Source organism: Pollachius pollachius (genome assembly GCF_949987615.1).
Source record: "Pollachius pollachius genome assembly, chromosome: 4".
Lineage (NCBI taxonomy): Eukaryota > Metazoa > Chordata > Actinopteri > Gadiformes > Gadidae > Pollachius > Pollachius pollachius.
In genome coordinates, this window is record NC_136937.1 from 30,372,283 (window position 1) to 30,399,262 (window position 26,980).

Consider the following 26,980-nt stretch of genomic DNA (forward strand, 5'->3'; position numbering starts at 1 on the left):
CCAGGATTGCCCACCGACGGTCCGGTCCATATATGGCCCGAGGCTCGCCTGAGCGGAATGCGTCCGGGCCGAGAGGATGTGGGCGGGGCGTAGAGCTGAGGGTGGCCCCGCAGCGCATTTGGCACCCATACACCCACTAAGAATCTGCGGGGAATACGATCGTATTACTGTATCCCCCCCCCCCCCCCCCCCCCCCCCCACACACACACACACACACACTATTTATCTTTAAAAACACACAACACACACGTGTAAGAATAGGAAACTTTTTTTTTATTAATGTTTGGCCTTCTCTACAGATTATTATTTTTTTCACATATCTTACATTGTTTACAAAATTAAAGGATATCTTGCTTCAACATGTCTCAAATTATGCTGCTCTCGGCAACTCAGACTTTTACATTTGAAAAAAAAAAAAATTCTCTTTTACATTTGAAAAAAGAAATGTCTTGGTCGCACCGGGGCTGTTACAAAGCAATGTGATTGTGTAAAAAGACCAACCAAATATCCATAAAACATCGGCGTCCGGTCAAGTTGTGCTTTTGAAAACGATGGAAGAGGAGACAACGGAACATATTGGATACTTCCTGCGTTATTCCTTGCCAATGTAAACAAACGGTTTATCGAAGTGTTGCGTATTTTACTGCCACTGCCTGACCAACCGCGCAGCGCGGATTCTGTGACAAAAGCTGTTGGAGCGGCCATTTCTAACTGAAAACTCAAACGATTAAATGTTAAAATTTTAAAGACCTCTTTATGGTAGTTTTTAAGGGTTAAAGCTACGTGGTATTCTTACTTCAGAAACACAAATCCCTTCAAACACCATAAATAAGTTGCAGAAATAAAATACGCAAGCGAAACGAACACTGGTGAAAATGCTAGCTTATAAATGGGAGGGGGGGGGAGAAACGAGATACAGGTAAGCCTTTCCATGCTGCGTGTGTTGAACTGTCTGCAGAGGCAACACTGAGGAACAGCAGGGTTTTGCGAATAGAAGGCGGTATTAAGATCCTCTAACCTACTTAAATTCCCTTTGACTTTCTTTTTCCTCAGTCAAGTACAGGGGCAGCATCATGTTTCACACTCAAGTAGCCCTCCCTCCCTTCAATTGTAAAATACCAATTAATTTAATCTAAACTGCATTAGCTCAGTGCTATCATAGTCAAGACCAAAGACGAACACTATTGGCCCTCCGATGAAGAACATCCTTCCAACAGTGTACATTGAGATGCAAACCAGACCTTTTTGTTCTGCTGTAAATCAAAAGAAACCCATCAAAACACATGCTATCAAATCCCCAGGCTCCCAAGAATTGCCAAGCAGTCTTGACGCAAGCCGGATCCAGCTTGTAACACTAGCAAGTTGCATTCCTGCAGCGTCGTAAACTCAAAATCCACAACCTCAACAATGGTCGCCCGCAAAAAAAACCTAAATGAAACCCAACCCATATGAACACATCCACTCACCAACCTCCGCCCAAACCGGCTATACCAGAGTATTAATGAGCCAAACCGAAAATAAGGAAATTCAAAACCTGTGTAGTAAAATGTGCGTGAGACATGAAGCGGAGTCGAACGGGGGTGCGGAGTATCGCCAGTGCCCCATGGCAACTCAACTATGGCAAAAACAAACACTGCCGCTTTTTCACAGATGCTTCATTCAACAAAACGTCTGCGTCGACGCCGTAGGCCAGGATTGTAACTGATTGTGTATTTTTAAAAGTATACAAAACTCACTTCCACTGAGTGTGTGTGTGGGGGGGCGGGAGGTTGGGGGGAGTCGACAATGGCGCAAAAACAACAAGCCGTTTTTAATAACCCCAAGTGCGTTGGAATGCTGCTCTCTGCGATGGCACTGTCACACCAAATTTGTACCGGGTGCCAAATTTGTACCGGGTACGTAATCCATTCCAAACCTGCCTGGCAACAGATGATCGCGGACGATCGCGTCGATTGACGTAGGAAGGTTCAAGAACATTCGCGAAGTCGTTCATTGAGTTCAAGAACATTCGCGAAGTCGTTCATTGAGCGCGACAAGACAGATAGCCCTAACTTTACAAATTACATTTATCAGCGTTCCTAACTTTATATTTGTATTGCATTGAATTGTTGAATCGAATTTAGCTAGTAACCTGTGTTTAATGTGTAGTAAACCGAGTGTTTAACGTTCTCATAGTCTAGCTAGCTAGCTTGTGTTCATTTAATATAGATAGATAGATAGATAGAACGCTAATAAATGTAATTTGTAAAGTTAGGGCTATCTGTCTTGTCGCGCTCAATGAACGACTTCGCGAATGTTCTTGAACTCAATGAACGACTTCGCGAATGTTCTTGAACCTTCCTACGTCAATCGACGCGATCGTCCGCGATCATCTGTTGCCAGGCAGGTTTGGAATGGATTACGTATGGATTATGTACCCGGTACAAATTTGGCACCCGGTACAAACTTGGTGTGACAGCACCGAGGGCAGGGCTTCGAGGCCCGGGTCGCTCTACCCCGTCATGAGGATGGCTCGGGCCTTGTCCAGCGGCAGAAGCGATCGAGGGTGGGAGGCGGCCATGCGGAGGGGCGGCGCCGGCGGCGGAGACGACCCAGAGTTCATAGCGGCGGCGGCGACGGACATCCCGCCGGGGAGGGCCGAGCCCGGCCACTCCCCGGGTTTGGTGTGCGGGCGGTCGCCGCGGTAACGCAGGGGCGGGTCGTAGAGGGGCGCGGCCGAGGCGTTCCGGGCGCACTGGGGCGTCGGGTGCGAGGCGAGGCAGCCGGGGCGGGAGAGCGAGGCGGCGGCTGACCAGCCGCGGTGGGGGGGGTCTCGCTGGCTGGGGGCGTGGCCCAGCGTGGCCAGCAGCGAGCCCCAGAGACACAGCACCGAGGTGGGCACGGGGGCCGGCGCCGGGCGGTCGCCGAGGCTCTGGTTGCCGGGGAAACAGCACGGGGGCGGGCGGGTGTGCGGGGCGACGACGGAGGGGTCCTGCGTCGGGGGGGCTCCGTCACGGGGAAGGCTGAGATGGTGGAGGGCGGCGTCAGCGGCGAGCAGGCCGGCCACGCCCGTCAGGTACACCAGGCCCAGCATGCAGGACACCTGGGGGGAGACGCTCAGGGGTCAGGGGTCAGGGTCTCGGGGGGGGCTCTTGTTCTCACACTCGTGCCCGACTGGTTCTCTCTGAACAAGGTGGTTTCTTCTGACAAAGACGGCACAAAGTCCCACAGGCTTGAAACCCATAAGACCGGAGATCGGTGCGATGTGTGTCTTTACCCGACGCTAGGGCTGGGCGATATATCCATATTTAAAACATATCGATATTTTTTCAAACGCGATATGGAACGAGCCCAACCTCCCCCACGCAGTCGTTATGATTCATAATATTTCGGAGGCGCACATAGCTTTTGGCCGTGAAATTATATATTATAATGTACTCAAATACGAGGCGGAGGCGGTGTCTAGTCCACGGTTTATTCAACCCTCAAACTGTACTCAATTCCGAACGGTAGAAATAGTAACGGTAAATCGGCGCGCGTGGCGTCCTGCTTGAAGACGTCGAGGTACGACTTTTGGTCCATATCGCCCAGCCCTACCTGACACGATTTCTAAATACGACATTTAAAAGAAAATGTATTCAATTTCTAGAGATGGCATCATTCATTTAATTGTTCTATTAAGATGTTTACATTTGGTGGCTCAAATAATCTAAAGCCACTTTCAGCGACATCCAAGAAGGACCACCCTGCGCTAAAACGGCTTAAACACATCGTCGACGTCGACATCTTTGGAACGGCCGAAAACGAAATCGCCGAAAACCGTTCGCATTACACCCCTCGGGGGTGGCCCCCCCTCTCCCGCCCCAGTAGAGAGAGAGAGAGAGAGAGAGGAGAGAGAGAGAGAGAGAGAGAGAGAGAGAGAGAGAGAGAGAGAGAGAGAGAGAGAGAGAGAGAGAGAGAGAGAGAGAGAGAGAGAGAGAGAGAGAGAGAGAGAGAGAGAGAGAGAGAGAGGTGTCCCGGGTCGGAGGCCTACCTTGGCGAAGTGCTGGTAGGCGGCGGTGAGGGCGTGTCTCCAGGCCGCCTGCTCCAGCAGCACGCAGAGGTCCGTGTAGGTGAACCAGCCCCGCCGCATGCCCTGCCGCTCCGCGATGCTGCACGACGCGGCACAGGTAGTTAGACACACACACACACACACACACACACACACACACACACACACACACACACACACAGAGGGGCTGCGTTTCAACACTAGGGCTTACGGCACAGGTTGTTAGACACAACACACACACACACACACACACACACACACACACAGAGGGGCTGCGTTCCAACACTAGGGTCTCCCACAGCATTTATAGTTCAGGGGCCGGCCTAAGCAACACATGCCTAAATGAGGACGGCGGTCTGTTGACGGTCTCTACCCCTTCACAAAGCCATCCCTGAGCAGAAGAAACACCGATCTATCGCCGGCCCCGAAGCCTTACCCCGCATCGGTACGGTGCGGGGCAGAGGAGGGCCTCTGGAGATATAGAGAGACTATTGGAATGCAGCCTTGAGGTTCAGGGCCGAGCCTGCTCCGGGCCCGGCGGTCACCCACCTGGTTTCCAGCTGACTCAGGATGTCAAATAAGTCCCCGGGCTCCGTGAATAGGCTCCATTCCTGGCAACCCAGGGGGCAGAGGTCAGAGGTCAGCGACCAAAAGAAATACATTCTTATTATTAAGCTTAGATCATTTCATCTACAGAGAATGACACTTAGGGTGCATGCAGATACATGTCATTCAGGAGCAAGTAGGGACTCTTATCTTAAGGATAGGAAGGAAGGAAGGAAGGATTAAGGATGCCTATAGGTTATAGTGCGCTGACATCGGGCTTTGAACACCGTACCTTTGGAGTTGCGATAGGCCTATAGACTCTATTTCCCTCCCATGATAAGAGTAGGCTATAAGGGTAGATCTGATGCAGGCGGGGGGTGTGTGTGTGTGTGTGTGTGGTGCCTGCGTGCGTGTTACTAATACTGACCATGGCATTGAGGAAATTCATCTCCAGGGCGTTGACAGTTTGGACGTCCAGTTTCCCGGCAGCGCCCCACTCGTCGTTGAAGACCTCCTCGTCTTCGCCTTCGTCGTACAGGTACTTGCTTGCCACCATCTGAGACACAGGGGTGGATTTCACAGTGGAGTCATTCCACAGACCGGTTCGTCTTGAAGCAACAGACGCGCCAGTAGCTTAGAATTTCATGCCATGTCGCAGACAATTTTCTCCAAAAGTGGTCCAATACTTTGATCTTGCCGTCAGTCAAACTGTGGTACATTCTTGTGATTATTGAAGTTCAGGAAAGGACTCTTGTAGGAATGTGCTGCCTTTTCTTTGCCTCCTTTGCTCCTGTTTATTCTTAGCTAGATCGTTTACTATTGTGTGTTCTTTTAAAAACTAGGGAGTAGTTTAGTGTCGTCCGTTTTCTAGATAGGGTTCCGGATGTATGCTTGTGGCTTTGGCCGGGTTTCAAAGTAATTCGCCTTCGATCCGGATTCATTCATCATTCTTTTTAAAAACCTTTCTTCCTCTTTTTCAGTCTTTCACATTCTTTTAGCTGAGTTAACGTCATGTTTAACTTCCCCTTTTATCCACTTGGCATTTGAAACAATGTCATTAATGAGCACATAAAGGTTTGGCAGCTTGCTCTATGACACCTTCGGTCGGACTGCAGATAATGGGGTGTGAACCCAGACCACTGCGGCCCTAAACACTAAGAGTACATAGTATATATACTGCGAGCGGCTGCCAGCGAAGTTGAGAGGAGCAGCCACAGCCACGGCCCCATAAGGGGTGACCTTTGACCTTTGAGGTGCGTACCATAGAGATCAGGAAGAGGTCGGAGGAGGAGATGTTCTGCAGGTATTCTGGGTTTCTGTGTCGTAGTCGCTCTATGTAGATCAGGGCCAGCATCATGGCGCAAGGAGAGATGCACGCCTCCCTGTGACGCCGAGAGAATTCAGTCACATCATACCGATTAAGGACCGTCCAATAGGGGGAATCAATTAAGATCATTTAACCAACTGGTTCATTTTTGAAGTTAATGATTTTAAAAGATATGGTTAAAAGTTTGCTTTGGGCTGCTTTGATTTGGAAAACCATTGAAAAAAAAAAAAAAGGATTATCTTGTAACCTGAAATAAAAAGAAACTTGATATATCCTGCATAATACTTCAACATTTGCTAATTGGGTGATTTCCCAATCAACAACAACAACAACAACAACTTCTAAAGAACCCTTCTACAAGTCCTTAACTTATATATCCAATTACTTAGCTGAATCCATTCAATTCCCTGCACTGAAATGCAAGATTAAGCTCCCCTAAAGAGGGTCAGCCACAAACCTGGCAACGTGGGAGGCATACTTCTTGTGTAGTTTGCGGATGGGGCTCGGCGCAGACTTCTGGAGGAATTCCACAGCAATGTCTGGAAACATCCACACCAAAAACAAGAAATGTATAAGCGATGTGATCTCTTAAACCGGGAAAAAAAAGGTTTTTGTAAAATCCTTTCTTGGTCTATAGTCAAAACTAGATTGACCCCAAGGTCTGAATTACAAGGATGAGGACATGGACGAAATGGTAATATTTTGCAATAAGGGGACATTAATAAAGCATTTATTTACATTAGTTATTGCGGTTATAAGCCTTATTAAATTGGTTAGGGTTAACCCTAACCTCTATACTGCCGCTATATAATGTATTAATTAATGTATTAGGTAATCTGATACATTAATTAGTAGACATGAACCATGAGTAAATGACTACAAGACCATAAGTTGTTAATTAATCGTAACATTGAAAGTCAGCAAAACTGAAATGTAAAGGAGCTGCTTGCGATTAGTGATGTATAAAACGAGGCAAGTTGTTTTTCAACCTAAAGTTATGATTTCATCCTTACACCGATTGCTCTTGGGCAAGAGTCAGCCTTTTACCCCCGAGCCAGGCACGCATCAAACAAAGTGCACGATCCTGCAGCTCAGCGAACCGTGGGACACGCTAGAAAGTCACGTGACTTAAAGGGGGCGTTCCTGTCCCTGTCTCTTGCTGAGCTGGCGGGATGTCTTCCTTGTGTGTAATACCACTGTAGTCCAATTATTATAATGAATACCTTAAAATCCCTACGTAGAGGTTGATTATACCCATGACCCTCGTAATGAATACAACGTGAAACAAAAATCGAAGGAAGCCACATCGCCTAGGCTACAGTCAAAATTATGAGGGACAGGATTAAAGTTTATACCACATGCTAAAATGACATTGAGTGTAACCGACCCACACAGGTGAGCGCGCCTCACCTGTCACCGGGCAGGAAAGGTCATCCAGGGAGACCTCCGGGTCCAGGCCATAGTACAGTCGCTTCCTCACCCGCTCAGACCACTTCTGGTGCCCGGGGAGAAACTGCAGGAAGCAGCGCTAGGTTAGTTACAGTACGACAGTGCACACAAACACGCTTTATTTTGACCGATTTGTGAGTCAGTCGGTTTGATTTTGAGAGCTTCATCGCAGTTACACGTTTGCGTGTTAACCGTTAACCCCACTTTTGTGTGCGCCGCTCACGATCCCGATCCTCAAAGTAAGTTTGAAACAACCAACCCACCACAACCCAGTCCACCGTGAACCTAGAGACGGTATGCACGCTGAATACGTTTTAGACACACTTGTTTTAGACAGTTTCATCCCGGTTCCGATCCATTTGGACCGAATAAAGAAACTTCAGCACCACCGCGATATAACAATATGATCAAGCGGCCTGGTCATAGTGTGCAGTCAGTGTAGCTTAGCATAGTTTAGCCTAGCCTAGCCTAGCCCAGAAAGAACAGCCAGTGTCGTCGCTGTACGCCCCGACCACAGCCTACCGTGAAGTCCTGGAAGTCCGACAGCTCGAAAGCTCTGTCGTTGAATAACGACTGGAAATCCATTTTTTCTCGGTCAGATTAACATTAGCCAGCTAGCTTTAAGGAAAAAAAAACTAGCCAACTAAGTGTTAAAAAGCGAATGTGTTTGGCCTGGGCCTCGGTTGTGGCTAAGCTAACTCCAGCTCAACCCCACCCCCGGTCTCGGTGTTGTTATGACGGCCGTGTTCTGGAACTCGAGCTGCCTGCAGGAGGCGCACCTCCTGGGGGAGGCGCTCCTGGGACGGTTACACAACGCTCCGGAGACCGGTGCGATGTGTGCTGTCGCAGTTGCAACATCTTTAACCGACTGATTTCATATATATTTCAGACATTTAAAATAGAATGTGTTTCATTTCTATAAATAGCGTGTGTAATTAAGTGTAATCTTAAATTGCAGGTGATCTACAACTAATTATAGGTCTTTTTCAGTATTAAAACACAATCAAACACAGTTTCCCATTACTGTATTTTATTGAATTTTGTGCTTTGGTAGTTTGAAGTCGCCATTCAGTTTGGATTGTAATTGGGTCTTCATCCTGCACTTGTGCCTTCTCAAGGTAAATATGAACTTAGTTTGGGCTGAGCTTTCTTATAAAAAATATTTGTTTCATATCTCTAAAAACTTGACTTGAAACAACACATTTATCGGTATGTCAAATACATTTTCCAGAAGCTGAACTATATAACTCCTAAACAAAGGAAAATTAAGTTTAAATCATTCATTTATTTGTATTATTCTTTAATATCGTGGTATTTTTCAAACAATCTTTTCAATCTAGATCAGAGCACTTTAAGGTAGTGTTTTCCGGTAGTTGACAAAATATGCTTACTGAATTACAAGACTAAAAACGATAAAGAAAGCAAACAAATATAAAAGAATAAAAGCAGCTTTGCCTTCCGTATTTTCTGAAATTCCCTTCTGTCCTAAACATAAAGTGAGCAACCGAAATTATTGAAAATAAGATAATAATACTTCCATACATTACAGTGTTGGATCAATGATTTAAACACTCAATACTTTGGTTTCGTGAAAACATTATTTTCATCCAACATATCCATAGCCAACACAAATATAAATAATGTAGTATTGTAGTAAAATAACATTCCGCCTGAGTATAGCGTCCACATTTGTAATAAGATCAATCTTCTGCGCGATCTCCTACGGAAGAAAATTTAAACGCACTACATTAGGATCAAACATAAAAACAGCCCTAAAACTGACAAAGATATTAATTCACATTGATCACTGACAAATGTTCCTCGAGGCCTGCCTGTTCTCCTGATTGTACACAAGCACACACTGAAAAGTATTGACGTTGGATAGGCTCGATGGGCGAAAGCAAAATTAGCCTCGCCAACTTCTTACGTCTAGCTAAGCTAGACTGTGGCGTGATTCAGAGTTCAAAGGAAGAAGGGGTTGTTTAAAGGTGACATATTATTCCAATTAGCCGTTACTGTGATTAGCTGTTACAAGCCGTTTTTGAAAATCTGCCTCTTCTTCCATCACAGGTGGGCGTGTCCACCTAGATGTATGATGGACAGAGAAGCAACGTTTGCTACTGTCCACTGGGTAGGCTCGTAGACTGATCCATCCAGCACACATCTAGGTGGACACGCCCACATGTGATGTCAGAAGAGGCAGATCTCACACCTGGTGGTATAATATGTCCCCTTAAAAGGGGACATATTATACCACCAGGTGTGAGTGTGATTAGCCTTACAAGCCTCCTTGAAAATCTGCCCCATATGACATCACTAGTGGGCGTGTCCACCTAGATCTGTGCTGGATAGATGCGCAACGTTTACTTCAGTCCACTGGGTGGGCTGTTACACTGCTCTATCCAGCACAGATCTAGGCGGACACGCCCACTAGCGATGTCATATGGGGCAGATTTTCGAAACGGCTTGTAAGGCTGATCCCACCCACACCTGGTGGTATAACATGTCCCCTTTAAAACCACACACCCTTCAAGAACAAGTCATAAAACAAACCCACAAACAAACATTCGCGGGGCGGCTTGGTTCAGTGGGGGCCGTGGTGGTGACCCGATGAGGTGGACGGGGGTTGGAGCTTTTCGGACTTGCGATCCTTAGCCTCTGTGTCAGAGTCAGAGTCCTGGGCCTGCTGTTGCCTCTGCCACATCTCCGCATACAAGCCTCCCTTCTCTAGCAGCTCCTCATGTCTTCCACGGATAAATGACACAAAACAAAAAGTTAAGGAAAGTTGAGGCGGTCACTTCCGTTCTTCAGGAAAGTTTAAGGTTAGCGGTAAGCGGTTAGCGTTAGCGGCGTTAACTCTGCTATTTTGTGACCAGTCAGAGAAACGGCTTGAATGTCTGCGATGCCAACTCTTACTGCCAAAAAAGGGGTTTATTAGGAGATCGAAAGGCAGACGGTTCCCCTCTTAAGACGGCTATACCGGCTGGTCACTCACCTTCCTCGCTCGGCAACCTGCCCATGGCTGATCACCAGAATCTGGTCGGCTCCAATGATGGTGGACAGCCTGGCATGAACACACAGAGGAGTAGACATCACCGCGGGAGGTTAAAGGTCATATAACCAGTAGGACCAGGTCCAGCTGTTGAACCCCCAGCCATGAGGCTCTGCTTCATGACATGCGTCGGAATTCACTGGAAGTCGTGTCGCATAGAGGTGTTAGCCAAAAGCCTCAAGGCTCAGTCATGGTTCCACGTCGATGCGACGCACCGACCACGCGGACGCTTCGGCGCCGTCGTGAACCGACCACGCGGACGCTTCGGCGCCGTCGTGAACCTGTTTTGGTTCTGCGTCGGGTTTTATTTGGCGGACCAATCACAGCCCTTGCTGCTGCGTCGCCTCGCCTCGCCTCGACGCGAGGGGATGCAAGGAGGGTCCCCAAGGACGCAAGGGGTCCGTAGACCCCCCTTGCGTCGCGTCGACGTGGAACCACAACCCAGCAGTCAGAAGGGTCCGGTGTGTGAACGTGCTCACCTGTGAGCCACCACGATGGTTGTGCGGTCGGCGCAGACCTTCGCCAGAGAGGCCTGGATGTTGCGCTCCGTTTCGGTGTCTAGTGCGGACGTGGCCTGGTGGTGGTGGGGGGGAGAGAGAGAGAGAGAGATAATTCATAATAATAATAATGAATACATTTTATTAATAAAGCCCTTTCGACCAACAGCCAGTGAAACATGACGGTGGCCTGTGTGCTGTGTGTGACTGAGATGATCCAAAATAATATAGATGTAAAATATATATATTATACATAAAATACATTTTATGTATAAAGAGCTTTATTCGACCAACTGCCAGTGAAACATGGCGGCGGTCTTTTTGCTGTGTGTGACTGAGATAATTAATAATAATAATAATAATAATAATAATACATTTCACTTATAAAGCCCCTTATCGATCAACTGCCAGCACAACATGGCGGCGGTCTGCGTGTGGCGACCTCACCTCGTCCAACAGCACTATCTGCGGCGCCTTGAGGATGGTTCTGGCGATGGCCACCCTCTGCTTCTCCCCCCCGCTCAGCTTCAGCCCCCGCTCGCCCACCTGGGTGTCGTAGCCTATCAGAGGGGGGAACAGCTCATCGATACCGTATACGGGCGTGCTTGGGCTTTTCACGTTTTTTTTTATTTGGATAACCGGTCGCCACGGTGACAGCGTAAACAAAGGAGAAAGTTGATGGGTCACAGATATACAGTGAAGGTGGCTTGCTTGTTTAAGTAGTTTGCGACTCGCAAGAGCGTCTCACTTCTACATAAACATGAAGAAACATAAAAGACATAAGCTGAGCATGATGGAGAATTTTTTGTAAAGTAAGACGTCGCTCAATATTTAAGTAAATGATAAATATGTGACTCAGAACTCAAAAAATCAGGGACACATTATTTGGGTTATTTCAAGATAAATGTACAGCTATTTGGGTTTACAAATGCAGGCAACATGCATGCATCTGATTCCATACAATTTGGATAAAACCAAACTTTCGAATTGTTTCGTCTTAAAGTCCACACGATAATTTGACTTGGTTTCCTCATGAAAATCAAAGAGGATTTCAAATCATTGAACCACCAAGAACCTTTTTCCGTGTTGACCAAAAAAAAAGTACATTAAAAAAACTACAAAGACCACAATGCTTAGCGGTGTCCCCGTCTCACCCTCAGGAAAGCCAATGATCTTGTCGTGGATGTCCGCGGCGATGGCGGCCTCCTCCACCTCCTCGTCGCTGGCCGAGATGCGGCCGTAGCGGATGTTGTCCCGGATGTTGTCGTTGAACAGGACGGTGTCCTGGGGCACCACCCCGATGTGAGCCCGCAGGGAGGTCTGCTTCACCTGGGGGGGGGGGGGGGGGGGGAGAGACAGAGAGAGAGAGAGAGAGAGAGAGAGAGAGAGAGAGAGAGAGAGAGAGAGAGAGAGAGAGAGAGAGAGAGAGAGAGAGAGAGAGAGAGAGAGAGAGACAGACAGACAGACAGACAGAGAGAGGGACAGACAGACAGACAGAGAGAGAGACAGAGAGAGACAGACAGACAGACAGACAGAGAGGGACAGAGAGAGAGACAGAGACAGACAGACAGACAGAGAGAGGGACAGAGAGAGACGGAGACAGAGAGAGAGGGAGAGAGAGTGAGAAGAGAAGAGAGCGAGAGATAGAGACAAAGACAGAGAAAATGGGATTTGATTGTAAAACTGTTCTGATAAACCACATGTACTTCAAGGCAGTAATAGGTGAAACTCTTAATGGTGAATGAACATATGCATGCATGGATCTAATCCTATTGAACATGCTAGCGGTCGCCATGAACAGTCCTCATTATGCTAGCGGTGTGCCTGTGTGATGATGCGGGTTACCTTGGCGATGTCCTGGCCGTCGATGAGAACGTTGCCTCCCTGGACGTCGTAGAAACGGAAGATCAGCCTGATGATGGTGCTCTTCCCCGACCCCGACTTGCCCACCTGCATAAGGGTCAAAGGTTAAAGGTCAAATGTCAACACGACACAAACGGAGACCCCCCAGGGCGAGTGGTGGTTTGGGGGCGGGGGACGTACCAAGGCGAGGGTCTGGCCCGGGTTCACGGTGAAGGACACGTCTTTCAGGATCTCCTGCCTGGCAAACGACAACGCAGGGATTCAAATCAGTGCTTCGGACCAACGTCTTTGGCGTTGTTCGGTTGTTTTTGCTTTCGCTCCGTTGTTTAGTGTTTTCCATTGGAGGAGCCGGCCTCCTCTGTAATGGACACTCGCCCCAGGACATCAATAGTGGCCTAGCGACTTTCTCTTCCTGTCTATTTAACATTAGGTCGGTTTTGTTTATGGCTTTGGCAACACCAGGTCAATTTATATTGACTGACTGACTGACTTAATTTAACGGACCCTTAATTAATGTTTGGAGCTACAGCTGTGTTGACCGACTCGAAAAATATCCCACCGGGTCAACTTGAATATTTTATGTTTTAAAAAACCTGATTTTGCAATATTAGCTTAAAAAAAGACTGCCTTCATATAATTTTGATGTTACTGTTTGACATTTTGGCATGAAAATCTCAGTGAAAAGATATATATTTTTAAATAAATACAGTGTTGGTCAAACCCCTTTCCTGTCTCTCTTCACTCTCTAAAAAAGGCCAATCCCATGGCAACATTTCATAAGAAAGAACAACGTAACGTTAACGTTTACTTCAAAGGGCAGAAATGATTTAAAGGCCATTATTTATATATAACAAAAGCTATTGTGTAAGATTTTGTTTTGGCTCACCCATTGATGTAGCTAAAGTAGACATTTTGAAACTCCACCTTCCCCTGTTTGAACTGCAGGTCCCCAGCCTCCAGATAATCCTTCACCTATCAGGAGAAATCAAAAACACACACACTTACACAATAAACGATAAGCCAACACCATAAAGCCTCAGGCAACCTTAGGTAAATAACACCAGTTACACAGCTCCGTCATCTTAACGCAATGGACTCCATACGCACCTCCTCTTCCTCTTCAAAGAGCTTGAACATGCTTTCCATGTCGATGAATGAGTTCTGGATCATTCTGTAGTATAGCAAACAAAAATCAACACATATTAGTGAGGAAAAAAAATATCGACCAATCACAACGGGGAACCACATGGTTGCCGGGCAAGATGGGGCAGATTTTAGTACATGGCGGTATAATGACTCAAGACCTACCTGTAGTAGGTTCCGAACCAGTTGAGAGGTGTGTAGAGTTGGATGATGTAGGTCCCAAACAGAACGAAGTCTCCCACCTACAACACAAAGCTGAACTCTTAGGGCCTGAGTCCACACAGACTTTCTCTGGGCCACCTGCACATTTCTGCAATGGTTTCCAATGAGGACAGTGAATGCGAATGTACGCGGATGTACGCCTGGACAAAAATAACAGCGCCTTGCGTTTTATTTCGGCGCTTCAGAAGCTAAAAGTGGATATCTTTTTGAAGTAGGCTTTTCTGAATTATTCACTCTACAGTCAGTTTAATTACATTCAATTTAATAATACTTAAATTGAATGTAATACTTCATCAGTATTACAGTCTCAAAGGGCTTAACATGCCAAATATTTATGACTTTAGTTAGTTATATATGTCAAAATGCTTATGTTTGTTTCTGCATATGGTGCTTATCAATCAGATGTACAGTATATCAATAAGTTACCTCTGTGATTTTAAGCTAGCAGCCAAGGAGCGGCTTGTTATAACAGAAACGGTCAACAAAAGCAAGTAGTTGGTTATGGCACTTAAAATCAGTACTTAGCATTGTGTAGCATCTTATCCCAGCTATCTTTGTTGTAGACGGGGAACGGGTTAACCTAGCAATTGTAAATGCTTAGCACTTGTTTCTATGGATATCTTTACTGCACCGTACTCTTTCTTCTGTAAAATGTACTTATTGTAAGTCGCTTTGGATAAAAGCGTCGGATAAACGCGCTGAACGTAAATGTTTTTTGGTCAGAGCTCTAGTGCTTTATCCCGTGCTTCCAGGCACGATTCTGCCAGGAATAGACGCTTTGTTGACAATTGCCCTGCTGTCATTCGCACACTCTGCACTTCAAAGTCAACGCAGGAGCAGAATCAAAAACACACAAAAACGACACCCCTCCACAGATACCCTCTTTTCCTCTCTACTTTTACACTGACTTTAATATGAAAGTAGATTGGCGAACACAGAGCTTGCGTGTTGCTGACGGATGTCACAATCTCTGTGTTCGTCAATCTACCTATCGAGTCTTAAAAACAAAATGGCATCGACGGGTGATCTACTTATGGTATTGTGTGTATAAAATGTCGTTTTTAATAAACAATCTGTACACTTACAAAGTCCTCAATGCCCCGTTTTATATGTTAAGACCCTTATTATACTACCAAAGAAGTGTCGGGCTACTTTTAGCCTTTTAAGTGGTTTAAAATAGCGATTTAGTTTTTACCATAACCATTGCCCCCATCGTTCCAAGGTTATAGCGTTTATATAGAATCGGCTAAAAACAGCCAACTGAAGAAAGCGTCTATATGCGGTTTTTGTGCTCCAAAACGAACGTTTCAACTCGTTATCATACAAAACATATCCCAAATCCATTTTACACCGGAATTACCCTTTAAGAAAACAAATGCGCCTGAATGGCCTTTCAGGAGGGGGTTGATCCGTGTGCTTCTCCCGCGACCCGCGGTGGTCATGTGGGGGGGGGGCGTACCTGAAACCTGCCCTCAGTGACGAAGTAGGCGCAGAGAAGGGAGCCGGCAAGCAGGCCCGATCCGATGATCAGGTTCTGGGTCTGGTTGAGGAGGGCCAGCGAGGCCTGGGAGTCCCACTCCGACCCCTGCAGCCCAACAACAACAACAACAACTGTTTGTGAAAAAAAAACGAACTGAAAAAACACATAAAATGAGGACTAACAAAATAATCAGTCCCTCCAGAAAAATGTGGCGTTTTTTTGTGATTGTTGCGGCCTTTTCGAAGACGTTCACGTCACGTAATTATGTCACTTCATAACGTTCCCATGGCAACAGGGGGAAATGGCTGCTGTTGTGTGAAGTAAACGCAACATTTTGCAACTTTCTGCTAAGATATATGTGACTTTTTTACAACGAAAATGCGGGGATTATGAAATCATGCAAGCCCGCATATTTTGCGCGAAAATCGGCAATTTATGCGGTGAAAGTGCGGCATATTTGAAAAAATGCGGCCCCCGCATGAATATGCAGACTTTGGCTGATTATGCGTTGAATTATGCGATCGCATAACCGCGTTTTTCTGGAGGGACTGAATAATGACACCTGAATGAAAACTGTGTTTTGTGATTAGAAAATGGACTTAAACAATTATTTTTATAGGGATGTCTGGTTTTCACCCTGTTAATTTGAGGATGATTGTTCACCGGTCTTAAGTTAATACTCTTTTTTTTTGTTCCTTTGTTTACGGTTTCTGACCTTTTTGAACCCCACTAGTGACTTATACCCCTTATTACAAAATAGACAATGACTAGCACTAAACTAAACAAAAACTAAAACTTAACTAGCAAACCCGCTTTAAGTACTGCTTAAAATTAAATAATAGTTAATAAAAAATACTAAACTAAAACTACCTTGAACAGTAGTCCAGGCTAAGAATGTATGAGCCTACAGTGCTGTCACACACACACACACACACACACACACACACACACACACACACACACACACACACACACACACACACACACACACACACACACACACACACACACACACAACCTTGATGTAAACACCATGAATGTGTAGTGTCTGACCTGGTATCTCAAGATGGCTTCCTCAAAGCGGTTGACCTCGTATTTCTCTGCGTTGTAATATTTCACCTGTTGACACAGAGGGGACAACCGTTCATTTAAATATATATTAAAAAATACCAATAAAACAACCAATGAAAAAAGAAGACATTCATGGGAGGGGACTCCATAACTCCATAATCCATGATCAATACAGTAAAATAACAGAAAAACAGGCCGATGCAATTCATATTTTACAGCAGCGGACTAGCATGTTTTCACAATTACACCCCAACCTTTTTAGACACTTTAAACAAACCGTTTCGAAGTTGAGCAGGGAGTCCACCGCCTTGGTCTTGGCTGCGTTGTCCTGTTGGTTCATGTCCCGTCTGTACTTGGTCCGCCATTCTGTGATGATGATGGTCAGAGCTGGGAAGGGAGAGGGGTCGTGGGGTCAATAGCTGAACTTGAAATGCATCCACAATTGCCCCTCAACGAAATAAGGTACCGAACTTCATAGACATCCATAACTGATCCCCGACATCAAAAGCTGAGCAAATAAATCAATTACTGAGCAAATAACTCAATAACTGTGGAAAAAAAATCTATAACGAATCAAACAAACCAATACCTCTTCACGTTTACGATAACTGAACTTCAAAATAATCACAATCTTCCTTTTTTTATCAAACCAGTACTATTACGCCTATTTTTCAGTCTACCAAGTTCACTAAAACATTGGTCAACAACTTCCTTCCTTCCTTCCTTCCTTCCTCTTTCTCTCTCTTTGTCTCTCTCCCTCTCCCTCCCTCCCTCCCTACTTCCTTCCTTCCTTCCTTCTATCCCTCCTTCCTCTTTCTCTCTCTTTGTCTCTCTCTCTCCCTCCCTCCCTTCTTCCTTCCTTCCTTCCTTCCTTCCTTCCTTCCTTCCTTCCTTCCTCCCTCCCTTCCTTCCTTCCTTCCTACCTTCCTCCCTCCCTCCCTCCCTCCCTCCCTTCCTCCCTTCCTTCCACCCTCCCTCCCTCACCCTACAGCCAAGCCAACCGACCCAGAGGTCTACAGTTGGTAGCTGGGCTAGAAACATGGCCGCCACTCACTGAGGTACAGCGTCATGCAGACGAACACGATCAGGCCGAACCAGGCGTTGAAGTTGGTGATGAAGTAGATGATGGAGATGACGATGTCGGCCATGGTGGGCACAATGCTGAACACGATGTAGCTGTGGAAGGAAATGAGGAGGTTATTTTAGGTGACGTGTTGCGATAGGTGTACATTGTTTAATCGTCGATTAACATTAGTTAATAACTCTAACCTCACCAAACGCTAACCCCAATGCTATATAATAACGCTTATTACTGCAATCAGCGTTATTAGCATTAGCATAGGGGTTAGCAGGGGCGTAGGAATGAGTTTAACATTGGGGGGGACACATATCGGAAACCTGACAGATCCGGTATAATTTTTAGCTGGGACAAATGCGCCTGTCTCCGATATTGGAGGGGACACGTCCCCTCCGTCCCCCCCGGTTCCTACGCCCTTGGGGGTTAGGGTTCAATATAACCCTATAAAAGTACTAAGAACGCGTTCCCTCCTTCTAATTGTTCATCCTTCAACAAAAAAGAAAAGGCTAATCACACTCACACCTGGTGGCATAATATTACCCCTTTAATATTGTAGTATATTGTGCCCCTTTAACCGCCGTCTTAACGTTATCAATGAGCACCAATCAATCTACAGAATTCTTGACAAATCCCACAAAAACGTATATTTCCTGCTGGAATGACTGTGTTCTCGGTATAACAGAGTAAAGTCCAAATCGTTATCAATCGTCACTTTTGTGTCGTCAGTATAACACAGCCAAGTCACAATCTTGACACGGCCCCCCCTTTGCAACCCGCTCACGACAAAGCGAGCGGGGTTCGACTTCGGGGTTGGGGTGTCACGGCCACGCCCGCCCGCCCGCCCGTCCGTACCTGAGCAGGCTGTTGATGGAGGAGGTGCCGCGGTCGATGCTGCGCAGCACGTCGCCCGTCTTGCGTCCCAGATGCCAGCGCAGCGACAGGGAGTGCAGGTGGCCAAACAGCTTCACCTGCACCACCCGGTTGGTGTACTGCTGCACCCGGATCCACAGGAAGGAGCGCAGGTTGCTGACGAAGCCCGAGGAGCCTGGGGGGGGTCACAGGGGTCATAGAGGTCACAGGGGTCATAGAGGTCACAGAGGTCACAGGGGTCACAGGGGTCACAGAGGTCATAGGGGTCACAGAGGTCACAGGGGTCACAGGGGTCACAGAGGTCACAGGGGTCAGAGGTCACAGGGGTCACAGAGGGCGGGGGGCGTCAGGGGGGTCTAGTGGCAAAACGTTGCATTACATTTACGTTTACATTTAAGGCGTTTAGCAGACGCTTTAATCCAGTGTGACTTACAATAAGTCCATTTGTCAGAAGAAAGAGAAGCGACAATATATCGCTGTCGTTACAGTAAGGATGTTCAAAGAAACAAGTGTACTTGTGTAGCATCTTATCCTAGCTAAGTTCTATTTCTAAGTTCTAAGTGCGTACATTAAGTGCCAGAACATACAATGTAAAATAAGTGCATAAGTATACCTTACTTACTACTGAATAGTATTTAAATGTACCAAAGTGGTGGTATTTGTATGATCAAATTCCTTTGTAATATATGCAAACTAACAGCACTGGCACAAAAAGAGGGATTTATAATTCAACAACGAGGTAAAAGATCAAACAAACAAAAGTATCGTGTTATGAATTCCTTAATTCTCCGATCTACAAACGGCCATTGTTATACTTGTAAGAACCTGTTTGCCAAACACACATTCCTGATTTCCAGACGGCCCTATCAAATACATCGCCCTTATCTCACCACCCCCACCCTGAGAGAAAAAAAACCTCCAACATCACAAACCAGCTTCTTCTACACCCGCCGTTTAAGAACCTCAGATGAACCCATTGTCTCCTCCATCTTTCAACAGGAATTACCGGTTCCTACTAAGATTTACATTTACATTTAGCAGACGCTTTTATCCAAAGCGACTTACAAGAATTGCATTTGTTACAATAAGTACATTTGTCATAAGAAGTGAAACAATATATCGCTGTCGGTACAGTAAAGACGTTCATAGAACCAAGTGCAAGTATTACAATCGCTAGGCTAACCCATTCCCCGTGTAAAGCAAAGATAGCAGCTACTGTAGATGCTACACAATTAAGTACCTTGAATAAGTGCAATGTACAAGTCCCAGGACGTACAACATTCATGTGTATTGGTTTCTATGCAGAGTCGAGGTGAACTCTGAACAGGTGAGTTTTGAGTCTTTTGCGGAAGCTGGTGAGCGACTCTGCGATCCTGACATCAGTAGGGAGCTCGTTCCACCACTGAGGTCCCAAAACAGAGAAAAGTTGTGACTTCGCTGATCGACCTTTGCTTGCACTAAGCGATGGCGGTACCAGACGTCCAGCTGAGGTAGTTGAGCGGAGGGATGGGGTGTGTGGCTTTACTAATGCTTGGAGGTAGGCAGGGGCAGTTCCATCGACTGCCTTGTATGCCATTACCATCATCTTGAATCTGATGCAAGCTATTACAGGGAGCCAGTGGAGGTCTAGGAAGAGGGGGGTTACATGTGAGAACTTTGGTAGGTAGAACACGAGGCGCGCTGCCGCATTCTGGATGCGCTGCAAGGGTTTAATCGCAGAGGCAGGGAGTCCAGCCAGGAGCGAGTTGCAGTAGTCGAGGCGGGAGATGACCAGTGATTGGACTAGAAGCTGAGCTGCTTCCCTTGTGAGGAAGGGCCGGATCCTGCGGATGTTGTAAAGTGCAAATCTGCAGGATCGGGCCACCGCAGTGATGTTTGCGGTGCAGCATAACTGATTGTCCAACACTACACCAAGGTTTTTTGCAGTTGGAGAAGGAGATACAGCGATCAACAGTGACCAGTAAGTCCATGTGTGGGCAATCTTTCCCTGGTAATAGGAGGAGCTCAGTCTTGTTGAGGTTAAGCCTCAGGTGATAGGCAGTTGTCCAGATGCTGACTTCTGCCAGACATTCAGATATGCGTGTTGCAATCAGGGCTTAGATGAAGATATGACAAGAATTTAACTGAAAATCCAGTTTAAGTAAGTAGGTAGGTAGGTAGGTAGGTAGGTAGGTAAGTAGGTAAGTAAGTAAGTAAGTAAGTAAGTAAGTAAGTAAGTAAGTAAGTAAGTAAGTAAGTAAGTAAGTAAGTAAGTAAGTAAGTAAGTAAGTAAGTAAGTAAGTAAGTAAGTAAGTAAGTAAGTAAGTAAGTAAGTAAGTAAGTAAGTAAGTAAGTAAGTAAGTAAGTAAGTAAGTAGGTAGGTAGGTAAGTAAGTAAGTAAGTAAGTAAGTAAGTAAGTAAGTAAGTAAGTAAGTGTGTGTGTGTGTGTGTGTGTGTGTATATCTCCTTTAAGAGACGCGTCTACAGAAAAGCCGTCATGCAATGTTTGTAAATTGGAAACGTACGAAGCTAACGTAAATCCAACATCGGACTACTCTTCACGAACTGCACGGCATTCCCCTCTTCCTTTCTCTACCTTAAACACCGCTTCAAGGTCACGGTCACGGTCAAGGTCACCCGCAGGGGAAGATCCCGCCACGCCCCGAAAGCCAACCGACGCTCAGAGAACGACGTCATCGTTCACGAGAGAAAGAGCGGAAGCTAGCGTTTGGATTCGTTCGGACGAAGGCTCCGGGAGGGCGTCGCGACACAGCTAGCGGGCGTGCCGTCTGTCGATGATCACGACGGTGTATCTGCGCGCGGGGGGAGCTAGGGGGGGATTGGGGCACTTACCGGCTCCTCCGCCCTGGAGGAATTTGAGCATGACGTAGACACAGACGGTGGTGGCCAGCTTTTGCCAGCTGCTGCCGTCAGACAGCTCGTTCACTGGAGGGAGACAGGGAGAGAACGGAAGAAATTAAACGACAGAAGAAGAGGAGATGGCAAAAGGAGGAGGAGTCACATGTCATACCTGGTGGAGGACAGGTGTGTTACTAAGCCTTAAATATATACAGATGAAAGGCACTAGTAAACACTAGCAACACTAGGTAGTGTTTCAGTATTTTTGCGTGCGCTATGTGTGTGTTATGTGTGTGTGTGTTATGTGTGTGTGTGCGTGTCAAATTCTGCTCTTTGTACAGATTTACTTTATTTTAAGTGTATTTTGTGTGAAGGGAACTAACAAATTAAGAATTTCATTGCCCGGTGCAAACTATGTTTCCATTTTGTATATGACAGTAAGCATCTTGTATCTTGTATGTGTGGTGTGTGTGTGTGTCATATGTGTTTATGTGTGTGTTATATGTGAGCGAGTGAGTCTCTCTCTCTCTCTCTGTGTGTTCTCTCTCTCTCTCTCTCACCGATGTTCTTGTAGTAGATGGGGACGAAGACGTTGATGGCCCTCTCCACCCCCAGAAGGCCCAGGCAGAGCATCACCAAGCCCTGGAGGAGGACGCTCCCGCGGGGCCACATGTAAGGCAGCAGCAGCCACACCTTGGTCCTGAAGCCCTGCCACGTCGACTGGTTCGCCTCCTCCTCCCCCCCCCCCTGCGACCCGGGGGGGCAAGACCCCGCGCATTAGGCAACGCCACAGTTTTAAACCAATGGGAGACGAGCTAGGATCAAAGCGACACTATGAGGCGTGTGTTCACTCGGCAGCCATCTTGGATTGGAAGCGACACCGGTTTCCTGTTTAAATACGGTAAAATAACGGTGTGATAACCGTTTAGAAAAAATTAATAACGGTTTGTCGACCTTTCAAGCTGTTCGGTTTGTAAAATCGTACCTTGAGTTTAGTTCCATGATCTCTCCTGATTTCAGAAACACACTCTCTGCGAGGTTCAGGGGTTTGTGGAAGATTCTGGAAGCTTGTAATCCTACAAGGGTCCTTTTCGCTGGACGACGAGAGTTTAGGAAAACAGTAGTGGTCCGACGCAGGCATGATAGCGATGGTTGGGTACAAAACACTGCTGTGCTGCTCAGCATCACTAACTGCTACTAGAGTCAACTGTCAACAAAGCAACTGTCCATAAAGCCTAGGGTCAGCTTCTGGAATCCCCAGGAATCCCCCCCTCAGTGTTGTTTTGAATTCAAGATGGCCGCTGAGTAAATAGTGCAGTTTGGATGGGAGGGTTTTGAAGAGGGAATTGAACACTCAATAGAGGATAGAGGTTTCCACACACAAGACTGCATTTTTCCTAAAACTCTGAACTTGTCCCGATATAATGTATATACACGATGAGGTTGATGATATTTCTACGCATAATTTACATTTAGCAGACGCTTTAATCCAAAGTACATTTGTCAGAAGAAAGAGACAACAATACATTGCTGTCGGTACAGTAAAGATGTTCATAGAAACAAGTGCCAAGCACTCAAAATGGCTAGATTAACCCATCCCCCGTATGCAACAAAGATAGCTAGGATAAGAGGTACACATTGCTAAGTACTATTTTTAAGTGCCAGGAGGTACAACGTACAATAGGTGCGTAGTCAAAGAGATAAAAAGTGTTCTGTTATGGAGTGTTATTGAAATTCTGAACAGGAATTCATTACCCATGTAATGAGTTGATATCACAGTAAAAGTACACACAGGTATAGTCTGACTCAGGATCAGATTCCCCTAGACCAGGGGTCTCAAACTCAACTTACCTGGGGGCCGCTGGAGGCAGAGTCTGGGTCAGGCTGGGCCACATCAAGTATTCCACAAAAAAAAGTAGCACAACTGACCCAATCTAAGTTAATGATCGGGCTATAATTAGATCACGTTGGCTATGTAATCGCTGACAGGGGACAGGGGACATTTCATAGTGGTTGGTGGAAAACCGGGACATTTAAGCGTCCTTTGGCTAACGACCTTTGTCGGGACTCAGGACACGCAACTCAAAAATGGGACTGTCCCGGCAAAACTGGGACATCTGGTCACCCTATCACAAGTGATAAAAAACAGTGGCAAGCCACTCAGCAAAAATGTGGGTTTGAGAACAAAGCGCGGGCCGCACTAACACTAAACTTTGATGTCAAGTAGGGGGCCACAAAATATCATCCCGCGGGCCTCAATTGGCCCCCGGGCCGCGAGTTTGAGACCCCTGCCCTAGACCCAACTGCTCTGGTGACCAATCAGTCGACCCGGTGACCCACCTGTGCCCTGTGCTCCACGTCATGCTCCTCCTCGTTGATGAGCAGCATGTACGGTCTCCGTGGCAACCCCGGAGCTCGGAGGCCCAGGAAGAAGAGCGAGCCCGTGGCCAGGTAGCGGATCAGCCACAGGGCAAACTCCACCTGATTGGAGGAGATGGAAGTCCAATTAACCACACAAACCAGACAATAAACCAATTTGGATAATGGACCCTTTGCCCAGGTCTTCAAAAGAAGGGTAAGGTAACTTATCACAGGGTTGGTTTTATTAATGTCTGTTGCAAAACCAACATGATTAATAATTATTGAATTGACTACTACCTGGTTGCACTGGTGCAGTGCTATACCTTAATCTTACGGACCCTTAAATCATGTCCTGAGCTACACGTGTGTGTAGTTCCTACTGGCTAAAAGGCCCATAGGAAGTGTCAACTAGTCTAGAGGCAAAATTAACAGTAAAAGGATCAGCCAATATTTGAAAGTGTATAAAAGGCCTAAAGGTTCAAATATGGCATTGGCAAACACTCAATGTTTAAAACGAAATGCAAAGATAGAACTTAAGGATAATATAACAATATAATAATTATAATTGCAAGACAAAGCAATATAAAACACCATCTTGGGTTTGCAAACTAGGGGGGGACATAAAAGATTAAATGATATCAATGTCACCAAGATCTAGAGTAATCTTTACGCAACACGCTAAACTGCACATTTCCTCATTAGATGCAAGAGTTCCGGATTTTGTCAACCGCTCCAACTAAAAAGAACTGCTTCATGGAAGGCCTTTTTGATGACAAAGCACGTTTGGCCTTGGTTTATCCTGAGGGGGCGGGGCCACACATGGTTTCGCGATTTCATTGGTTGAGAAACAGTTCTGAGAATGTGAAGTGCGTGTGTCGGTGTGTGGCAGAAGAATGACTCAGCAAATCTAGTCTTAGATCTTCTGGCCGTTTCTTGCCTTCCGACATGACTGGCATATTTTCTTCTTAAACTGAATTCAGCTGTTGATACTACTCTTTTCAGCTGTTGAACTTTTCCGCCCGGAGGAAGCACTTGAGTACAGTCAAACAACACACCTAACCTTGACTAAATAGAGTGAACAATTCAAAACAAGTACAAGTCATTGAAAAGTTAGTTCCAAGATATCCATAGATTAGTGTTACAGATCAAAGATGGGTCTGAACTTCAAATGGGGCTCAGGACTCCGAATTACAAATAATAACAAAAAACAAATATCTTCAAAAAGGAATAATAATTGTTCATGCTTTCAATCGACAGGCTTTGTTTGTTCCGTTTGAACATTTCTATGCGTGTTTGTATTGTATTGTATTGTAGTTTATTCTGTTGACTTGTAGCAGTGCAAGGTACTAAATAAACACATTTAACTTACTTGCTCACTTACTTTAGTGGCAAGAAGCAAACAACAACATCGCTATTATGAACCACAGCATACTTTATAAAACCAAATGGATTAAAATAGATCTGCTTCAAATCAGCTCAGGCCTCTCTCTCTCTCTCTCTCTCTCTCTCTCTCTCTCTCTCTCTCTCTCTCTCTCTCTCTCTCTCTCTCTCTCTCTCTCTCTCTCTCTCTCTCTCTCTCTCTCTCTCTCTCTCTCTCTCTCTCTCTCTCTCTCTCTCACCTGGTCCCTCTGGTTGTACAGCCCCCACCACCAGCGCGGGCTGTACCACGACACGAAGGCCAGGTTCTCCGCGCTGAAGGCCAGCGCCCAGAGCAGCAGCAGCACCGCGCTGTGGCCCCGGGTTCGGTCCATCAACAGGGCCCGCCGCCTCTCCACCCTCAGCAGGGCCAGGGCGTAGACCCAGCCCAGGGTGGAGAACACCCCGTACAGCACCACATACCCCGGGAGCTCCTCGTCGCCGCGGGACGCTCGCCATATGGCGCCGCCGAGGAACTGAAACAGGAGGACGACGGACAGAGCCTGCTGGAACGTGTACAGGCAGGAACGAGGGATGAACTTGGGCTCCATGGCCGTGCCATAGCGACGGTAGAAGACGCAGTGGAGCGTGCCCAGGAAGAAGGCGACTGTGAGCTGGACGGCGGGCAGGAGGGTGAAGTAGAAGCAGGGAGAGATGCCCCCGTCCACCCAGGTCTGGGAGATGGACGAGTTGGACTCGCAGTAGCTCCGCAGCACAGACATGGCTAGTGGAAACGAGAGACAGGGGGAGAGACGGGGAGACACAATGACAATGAGAGGCGGTCTTGAGCTTCAAAGAGGACGGTGCACCCTTGCTTTCCAACAACAAAACGAAACACTGTCGCTACAGTTGAACCTATCTGAGCTAGTGAATTGTTAGTTCAGGGTTATTAATGCATTTACTACAGTAATATTGCTCTACGTGGCTATCTCTCTCTGTCTTTATATGTCTATATCTCACCCTCACTCCCTCTTTATATGCCTATAGTTTACTCTCTATCTCTCTTTGTCTATTTGTCTTTCTCTGTTTTCCTGAAGTAGCCTTCCCACTGTGATGGGAGACTGAATGTTCACCCTTACGTCTGCAGACGTAAGGGTGAACATGCCAACCCCCTGAAGCATCATTCACAGCATTCTCATTAGATACAGAACACTGTAAGATGAGAACCGGATGGGAGAAGAGATCCGACACAATAACCCACCATGCACAGCAGATAAGAACCCTTACACGAACAACAAGCATTGTCGGTACACTTGCATACACTTCAAATAGTTCATACGATAAATTATCAATACTCTGATCGAATAAACAAATCAATAGTACTGGGTGTTTATATACTACATTCGTCCTACATGTCATGGAGCTTACAGGACTATGTCAATATAACAGGCACTCACCTCAAAAAGGGGACGCTGGTTTTGTAAAGTGGCTTTAATTGACTCTTAGTCCATCTGGCGATTCAATGTTTGGACGTGCATGTCTATTCCTGGCGATATATTAACCTAGCCCTGGCATTGCCCGGCTGCTCCGCTGTTATTGTCCTTCGTGTTATAAGCGCCACTCCAGTCGCTTTGCTGGGAAATGCTGAGCGATCAATGACTCGGCGATCCACTGTTTACGCAATTCACTGCGACCTGGGCCTTCAGCACCTCCTAGAGGGCACGGCCGGAACTGCCTGCAGTGTTGCTAAACTTCCAGAAGGTGGCAACAAATACAAAGCAATGGGGAAAATGTTGA

At 46.4% G+C, this 26,980-nt stretch overlaps 2 protein-coding genes across 3 annotated transcripts; both read right to left on the reverse strand.

Moving 5' to 3' along the window:
* Positions 1-2,342: 2,342 nt before the first annotated feature.
* cnppd1 (cyclin Pas1/PHO80 domain containing 1) lies at positions 2,343-8,073 on the reverse strand. Its single transcript, XM_079735751.1, has 8 exons — positions 7,875-8,073; positions 7,314-7,416; positions 6,361-6,442; positions 5,838-5,958; positions 5,004-5,132; positions 4,580-4,641; positions 4,013-4,130; positions 2,343-3,082 (listed from the first exon to the last, which is right to left on the reverse strand). Exons 1-8 carry the CDS (start codon positions 7,935-7,937, stop codon positions 2,492-2,494), a joined length of 1,269 nt encoding a protein of 422 aa, XP_079591877.1. The 5' UTR covers positions 7,938-8,073; the 3' UTR covers positions 2,343-2,491.
* Positions 8,074-8,375: 302 nt separating this feature from the next.
* On the reverse strand, positions 8,376-26,813 carry abcb6a (ATP binding cassette subfamily B member 6 (LAN blood group) a). Of its 2 annotated transcripts, XM_079735252.1 has the most exons (21): positions 26,641-26,813; positions 25,447-25,967; positions 23,807-23,947; positions 22,027-22,213; positions 21,461-21,553; positions 18,611-18,803; positions 17,735-17,856; positions 16,958-17,067; positions 16,663-16,728; positions 15,589-15,714; positions 14,073-14,149; positions 13,872-13,935; positions 13,651-13,736; positions 12,945-13,002; positions 12,747-12,851; positions 12,056-12,230; positions 11,349-11,461; positions 10,884-10,978; positions 10,348-10,416; positions 9,910-10,096; positions 8,376-9,072 (listed from the first exon to the last, which is right to left on the reverse strand). In XM_079735252.1, exons 2-20 carry the CDS (start codon positions 25,963-25,965, stop codon positions 9,937-9,939), a joined length of 2,559 nt encoding a protein of 852 aa, XP_079591378.1. In that variant the 5' UTR covers positions 25,966-25,967; positions 26,641-26,813; the 3' UTR covers positions 8,376-9,072; positions 9,910-9,936. The 2 variants fall into 2 exon arrangements, with proteins under 2 accessions (XP_079591378.1, XP_079591377.1); XM_079735251.1 differs by having other exon boundaries at positions 8,376-10,096.
* Positions 26,814-26,980: the final 167 nt, after the last annotated feature.

What these genes read in the sequence shown, in the direction of transcription:
- cnppd1 (XM_079735751.1), bottom strand. Translation starts at nt 7,937, where the DNA reads ATGGATTTCCAGTCGTTATTCAACGACAGAGCTTTCGAGCTGTCGGAC. An exon ending in CTGAGTCAGCTGGAAACCAG is followed by an intron (nt 4,131 to 4,579) that starts GTGGGTGACCGC and finishes CGCGTCGTGCAG; the next exon opens with CATCGCGGAGCGGCAGGGCA. An exon ending in CCTACCAGCACTTCGCCAAG is followed by an intron (nt 3,083 to 4,012) that starts GTAGGCCTCCGA and finishes GTCTCCCCCCAG; the next exon opens with GTGTCCTGCATGCTGGGCCT.
- abcb6a (XM_079735252.1), bottom strand. Translation starts at nt 25,965, where the DNA reads ATGTCTGTGCTGCGGAGCTACTGCGAGTCCAACTCGTCCATCTCCCAG. An exon ending in CATCTACTACAAGAACATCG is followed by an intron (nt 21,554 to 22,026) that starts GTGAGAGAGAGA and finishes GTCTCCCTCCAG; the next exon opens with TGAACGAGCTGTCTGACGGC. An exon ending in CTGCATGACGCTGTACCTCA is followed by an intron (nt 17,068 to 17,734) that starts GTGAGTGGCGGC and finishes CTCCCTTCCCAG; the next exon opens with CTCTGACCATCATCATCACA.